The following is a 7,807-nucleotide window of genomic DNA, read 5'->3' as shown; positions in this document are numbered from 1 at the left end:
TTACTTGATTAATCACCAAAAAACAAGTGGGATTGATCACTTGATTAATCAGCAAAATACAAGCGACTGATCACTCGATTAATCAGCAAGATAATTGGTTAATTACTCAACAAATCAACAACGCGGCTAAGTGGGAAAAACAATCGACTGATAACTCGATTCATCTGCAAAATAATCGGCTGGTTACTCGACTAATCAACTAAATAACAGTGTGGTTACTTTATCAACCAATTTAAAAAAAATAATTTGATCACTCGATTAATCGACAAAATAAGTCTGGCTACTTGATTAATCAGAATAATAATAAAAACCTATCGGCTGATCACTTGATTAATCTGCAAGATAATCGGCTGATTACTTAACTAATCCACAAAAACGACTGATTACTTGAATAATCACCAAATCATTGTCAAGATAATCGACTTACTTGATTACCAAAATAATAGTTAGTGACAGCCCTAGATTAGTTAAAACATTTCAAAATGCACCTGCATTGTTTTTCATTTTGTGACTTTCAGTCGAATAAAATACTTTTTTCTAGTTATATATTTATATTTCTTAGTGTTAAATTAAAATATAAATTAGTCTCATTCTTGTGAGCCTAATATTGAGTATCTCGTCTTGTGAGCGAAGTGTATTGTCACACCCCTAGTAAAATGTTATTTCCCAACAACAAAATGGTGGCCATGAAAATGCAGAGTGACTAGTAACTTTGGAAAACCACTAGCCACAGTGGCTGATGAACATAAAGGTTAATGTCAAGCCCTGCATGTCTTTTTTACTTCACTCTGATTAGTTGCTGAAGTTTTTATCAGTAAGTCATGATCAATTTGCAAACAACAACACACAGCTAAAATCTTCAGCTTGATGTGTAGATAAAGATATCTTCAGAGGAATTGGACTTTGCGAGTGCCATTTAAGAGTCAGTCTGAGGCAGTTCAAGAGACGGAAATCAATTCTCACTTCAAATATCCACTCACTGCACTGTTTGCTTGCATGTTTTTTTCAGCTAAGAAATTGACATTTGCTTTAGAAGTGTGTAGGTCTCCTGAATCAGAATGAACTGCAGTCGGCCCGTGTTTGCTCCCGTTGGCCGTCTCGACCATGTCTGGACAATATCCTAATGTCTTCCTGACACAGGTGCTGATGAAATTACACCAGTCCCCAGGCCTGCTTCTCATCAGACACTGACACGCAATTAGAGTCTCAATTAGCTCATATTTTACAGGTGCTGTCTTCACATCACCTGATCTTTTAAAACTAACTGTGAATCTTATGAAAAAGTATTTTTGACCATATGTTCAGCTCATATTTAACTTTAAAATCAAAAGAAAAATAAATAAATGATACGTCGTATAAAGATAATATTTTTATATTAATATTTGAATATATAATATTTTCACAAATTCATTAAACAATTTTGGCATTGTGGCATAATTTCCATGATAATTAAGTACATTTTACTATCTCAATTTTTATTACTGTAACGCAAAAAATAAATAAATTTATATATACATATATAGTACAATTGTAAGTATACATCACAGCAGTATTTGTTTCATCAAAATATTTAGTTATATATTTAAATAGTTATTTCCAGATAACTGGAATATAATTTTTTAATACAGGGTAATTTCGCTTCTATATTATAATAATGAGAATGATCTTTTATTGCATCACAATAATACAAATCTGTGCACTTTAAAAAATGCTGAGTTGATAAAAAAACACTTCTGGGTTATTTTGCAAGCCAGTGCTGGGTAAATATTGATAGAAAACACATGCTGGGTTATTTTGACCCAGCTTGTTGGGTTTTATACATTAACCCATTTGCTTTCTGTTTTCTGACATATTGCTGGGTCAGTCAACCTGATACTGATATCCTTTCTGATCATGGAAATGTAAAGGAAAAATTGAAATTAATTGTGTGTGATACAAACAATGCATTTTCATGAAAAGAATAAAAGAGAAATGAATGAATACTGAAAGTTTTCCATTTTAAATTATAAAAACGCACTTAAACAGTTCATATACCATATTTTTATTCAATGGCAAGATAGTCTTTTAAAAATCACAGAATACTCAAAAATATTTAGTAAGCGTTTAACGTGACAGGAGCAGCCAATGGGAACCTGTGGGCTGTTCCAGTTCATTAAATGATAATCATATACAGTATATTAATGTTTGAAAAGTTTGATTAAAAACAGCTTTAGCTTATGCCATCTCGTCTGTCAGATATTTAAGTTTTAACAGGTTGCGCGACCACAGCTGCCATGCTAGCGCTAGTCAGTGGAGCGTACGCCAACCGTCACACATGACAGCGTTGTTTCGGCTCTGGTCGTGCATTCGTTTGGCGAGAGGCGCCGTGCGTCGTTCGCTTTGAGTGTGGATCCGGTGTATGCTGTGCTTGCTTCTAGAAGGCTAGCGTTCTTAGCAGATGTTAGCTGAGACGTACAAGTAAAAAAAAAAAAAAAAAAAGTGAGACCACAGACATTTTTCTCGTTATCCAGTAAAAACTTCACAGGAATGCAATGCAATGCAAACCTTAATTTCATTCAGGAAGTTTAGGGATCTCAGAACAGAACACAAAATTACCAGTATCCAGCTTTAACCAGTTTGGCACAAACTACCCAACATTGGGTTACATTGACCCAGCACTAGGTAGGTATGTGAGGGGCTCATCAATTGTTTTGACAGTAAAAATGACCCAGCAGTTGAGTTACAGAAAAACCTATCCAGCACCTGGGTAAAAAGGTTAAAAATAACCCAATGAAATGACCCAACCAAGCACTTGGGTTAAACCAATTAATTTTGAGAAAAAGTGAGCTGGACATTCCCTGTGAGATTCACCCCGGAGCACTAATCTAATCTAACTCACTGCCATCTCCAACACACATGCGTCTGACCGGTTCAATATCAGTTTAATCTGGGCTTTCACATGGACTGACCTTTACACCTCATCCTGAGATATATCCGCCTCATTGTTGGAGAAAGTGTGCGAGTCTGTGGGGTTATCAATAATTCAGCTGATCTTTACACCACCTGTTATTATGTAGATTCGCTCGGGCTGCACGACACGAGTGTCACCCTTCAGATCTCTGCGCTTGATTTGATTCACAGAAGGTCTGACGTTTCTCGTGACTGCGGACCAATCGCCTCGACTCACACACACAAAAGCTGTTTAACACTAAACGTGTCGCAATAAACCAGAGGCAATTTCACGGCTTCCTCTGAAAATTACTGTTTGCCCTTGAAAGCAGTCATCAGTACTTGCTTGTTTCTGCCTTGTTCACATTCCGAACGGTTCCCCATTTTTATCGAAAAGGGAAAAGCCATTTTAATTTGAAGCTTTGTCAGCGTCTAATGATGGCCTAATGCAGCTCTGTTGTGTGTTTTGGGCACTTAGTAAGATAAAGGTGTTGTGTTTAAAAGCGTGGCGGCGCTCAGCAGATGCATATTCTTCCAGATCATTCTAGCGTAATGCGCTTGTTGCCTGCAGTGAGGCTCTGCGAGCGGCAATAAATGTCAGAAGTGTTTTACCGCTCGCTAGCTGTGCTGCCGTCGCAGACATTAAATTCCATTATGTCGGTTCATGCGCCAAGTGCAGGTCTGCTGTCGGAGGCAGGAGGGTGAATACTGTACACACATACTGAATCACCGAATCACTGAATCACGGAATCACTGAATCACTGAATCACGGAATCACTGAATCACTGAATCACTGAATCACGGAATCACTGAATCACGGAATCACAGAGACAGTCTGTGGCATATACAGAAATACTGGTCAAAAGTTTGGAATAATGAATATTTTTTTCATCCATCCATCCATAATTTCTTCCATCCATTCATCCATCCATCCATCCATAATTTCATCCATCCATCCATCCATCCATCCATCCATCCATCCATCCATCCATCCATCCATCCATCCATCCATCCATCCATCCATCCATCCATAATTTCTTCCATCCATCCATCAATCCATCCATCCATCCATCCATCCATCCATAATTTCTTCCATCCATCCATCAATCCATCCATCCATCCATAATTTCATCCATCCATCCATCCATCCATCCATCCATAATTTCTTCCATCCATCCATCCATCCATCCATCCATCCATCCATCCATCCATCCATCCATCCATCCATAATTTCTTCCATCCATCCATAATTTCTTCCATCCATCCATCCATCCATCCATCCATCCATCCATCCATCCATACATACATACATCCATCCATCCATACATAAATAATATTTCATGCAGCCATCCATCCATCCATGTTCAATATCAATATACACATCTGGGCTTTTAACATTTTCCACATCTGACCTTTAAACCTCCGGGGTTCTTTCTTTACTGAGAGTCTTTGAGGTTATTAATAATTCAGCTGATCTTTAAACACCCTGTTATTATGTAAATTTGCTCCAGTTTTAGTGTGGCCTATTGGCTGATTCAGTTTACTGATGGAGATCTGTGAATACAATAATATTTTATTATTTAACTTGTAAAAATAGAAATTATATAGAAAGAATAAGTAAATTAGTTATATAGATATATAATTATAATTATTATAAAAATAAAGCAGATAAATATACATACACATAAATATAATATAAATACAACAATAACAATAATAATAGCGTTCTTATTTTCAACATTTTAATTATTTGTTACATAATTGTATATATTTTAATATACTATATAATTGTTATAATTGTAATAAGTTATCTTATAATATACAATAATGAAATTAATTGCTTCTTAATTTTTGACTTTTATATATCGATATATAAATATATATTATAAAAATATAAAATAATAATAACAATTATTATTATTATTAAAATCTTCAATACTTAAAAAATATTAATAATAACTATTATTATAAAAATGGTTTAAGATCTTTCTTTAGATTTTTATTTGATAGAAATGATAAATGCCTATAATCTGCGATCTGTTCTGTCTGTCCTTCTATCTGTCTCGCTTAGATTCATCCTGGAAAGCAGAATGGGATTCAGCAGTGGCTTTTAATCCTAAAAGACTTGATGGATTAGACAGCTCAATAATTGGCGTAACCTGAGGTTAAGTGCTTCAGTTAAAGGCACAATAGGGGGATCTCAGCAGCTGCCCATTTCATTAGTCACGTCTGTTATTATGTATCGTAAAAGATGAGGTTTTATACCTGTACACCAGGGTGTCGTCTATGGTGCTGTTGTACTGGATCTGGTACATTCGGATCCCGGGAATGTGGCGTTCGGAGGGCCAGTGGATCACGGCGGAGTTGGCGGTCAGGTTTTCCACCACGACCCTCTTGTTCTGCGGTTTGGTGTCGTTGCTGCCGGATTTGGTGGACGTGGTGATGTCGGAGAGTCCCGGATCCGCCTCCCTCATGTGACCCGTGTTGTTGACGAACAGCGGGAGCGGGATCATGTTGACCTCGACGGCGGCCGTAGCGATTCCTGCGGCGTTGGAGGCGACGCAGTTGAAGGCGCCGCTGTCTTTAAGCGTGGTGATCAGGATATCCAGGGTGCCGTTGTCATACAGGATCGTGCGGGAATTGTTATGCACCAACTTTCCGTCAGGAAAGCGCCAGTGTATAGCGGGATCGGGGTCGCCCATCGCCTTGCACTTCAGCGTGACGCCCTGACCCTCCATGACGTAGGGTTTGGTGACCTGGTGTTTGGTGATGAGCGGCGGCTCACAGATGAACTCCTCTTCCTGAATGGACCAGAAATACTTGTCCATCAGGTGTTCTGGAGAAGCACAAGTCTCTAGATCATCCTCTCTGGTCAGGCGACGCAACCAGAGCAACTCGCAGTTACAGTGGAGAGGGTTTCCGCCGAAGCTCACGGCTAGCTTGTTGGAGCTGGACGTCTTGGGATCGGACAGGACTTGCGCGTGTTGGAATAGTGTGTCCGGCGGGAGCGTCTGAAGGCGGTTTGACGTCATATCCAGACGTACCAGCTTTGTGAGGAGCGTGAAGGTCCCGACGCCGATGTGGTCGATCAGGTTGTGGTCCAGCGTCAGCGTGTTGATGGTGGTCATCCTGGCGATCGCCTCCCACGGTAACGTCCTCAGGTTATTGTAGGACAAATCCAAGTCCTCGATGGTGGACACGAACTCGTCGAAGGACGTCAGCTCCACGTGGTGGATCTGATTATTGCCCAGGATAAGGTGTCTCAGGTTGATCAAACCCTTCAGCTGGTCGCTGTTGATGACCGTCAGCCGGTTCCCGTCCATGTGCAGCGCTCTGAGGGACTTCAAGCCCACGAAGGCGTGCGGAGCGATCTGGCTGATGGTGTTGCGTGACAGCGTGAGATGCACCAGGCTCGTCATGTTCATGAAGTCTTTCCTGCGGATGGCCGTGATGAAGTTGTCGGTCAGCCGGAGCTCCACGGTCTTGCGGTCGATGGACGGTGGCACGAACAGAAGTCCAGTCTTGGCACAGAGGAGCGTGAGTGTGGGCGAGATGGTCTGACAGATGCAGCGACCCGGGCAATGCTGAGCCTTCACCAGCGCGCCGAACACCAGCACATAAAACACCAGCCTCTCCATGATTCATCAGCTTCCTGGTCCTGCAGACACACACAGAGCGCAGAGATCAGGATTTACACAACACACGAACGCTTGTGAGGCAGGATTGCAGGATTTAATCGTAGGCATCGACTATTTGCAAGTGTGAACCGCAACTAGATTATGCACTGTAAAAATATATTTTCATGATTTGTTATACAACTGTACACAACTTTTTATCTTTTGTCAAATCAACTTCGATAACTAATGTGTGAAGATAACATACTACTTTGAGTTTCTGTTTATTAAACCATTCTTCTTCATTGTATTAACTAAAAAAATGTATTACAACGAACTCAAAATGGCAAGGCAACAAGGTAACTAGCTTTTTTTAAGTTAAACCAACATATTTTTTACAGTGTGTTTACACTAAGTGAAAATTGCATATTTTATTAGCTATAGATGCTAGCCTATATAAACTAAGTACAAGTAGCAGTAGAGTCTATTAACACTATGTGTAAATATTAGTTCGAAGCTTGTTAGAGATGCACTGATATTAAAATTTTGGCTTATACCAATAACGTTAATTCTTTATATTTGAAAGCTGATAACCGATATATTGGCCGATAAATCTAAATCCGAATCCAAATTTTTATATAATTTTTAAGAGCCTGATTACAAACCTAAAAGTCAAAAGCCATGTCCCAAACAAACAATTACAATGTTCTCATTACAATGTAATGTAAACTATATAACAGACTTGCGCTGCACATGTTGCACTTCACTGTATTTTCCTTTCTGAAGTGATTCCAGTCATATTTCAAGCAATTCAAAACCATCATGTTGAACAGTGCGCATCGGAAGAGTCTCAGCTGAAGGAAATAATCCATTATTTATCTGGTTTAATATAAGGCCAAACATTATTATCTTGTCGATAACAGTAAAAATAAACATATATTGTCCAATGGTGGGCGATATATCGTGCATCTGTATTTATTCTTATAAACAGTGGCACACCTCAGTGTTGTTGAACAATAAACAGTATGCAATAATAACAGAGTGTAAATGATTATACTTATGAAAATTATTAAATGGATGCCGCCTTATTGGGACAATAAAGCCCTCTTTACTCCTACCCAATTTATTTCCCCTTTTAGAATATTTTCTTAATTTTTATTGAAAATAAATGCCTTTCCGATCTGATATGATATGATGGGAAAAGCGAGTAGGGCGAATTCGGGAAAAAGGCGGATTTGAACTTGGGTCGATTTACGATATCGCTA

At 39.0% G+C, this 7,807-nt stretch overlaps 1 protein-coding gene across 1 annotated transcript in view; it reads right to left on the bottom strand.

Annotated features, from left to right (window-relative positions):
• lrfn1 (leucine rich repeat and fibronectin type III domain containing 1) overlaps positions 1-6,571 on the bottom strand; it is an 11,083-nt gene extending 4,512 nt beyond the window's left edge. The window contains exon 1 of the mRNA XM_079611073.1: positions 5,194-6,571. Coding sequence (XP_079467199.1) covers positions 5,194-6,566 — 1,373 coding nt within the window. The 5' untranslated portion in view covers positions 6,567-6,571. The remainder of the gene's footprint in view (positions 1-5,193) is intronic.
• Between the last annotated feature and the right edge of the window lie 1,236 nt (positions 6,572-7,807).

Source organism: Phoxinus phoxinus (genome assembly GCF_949152265.1).
Source record: "Phoxinus phoxinus genome assembly, chromosome: 4".
Taxonomy (NCBI): Eukaryota; Metazoa; Chordata; class Actinopteri; order Cypriniformes; family Leuciscidae; genus Phoxinus; species Phoxinus phoxinus.
Note: the sequence above shows the minus strand (reverse complement) of the source record. Positions and strands in the feature narration are given on the sequence as shown.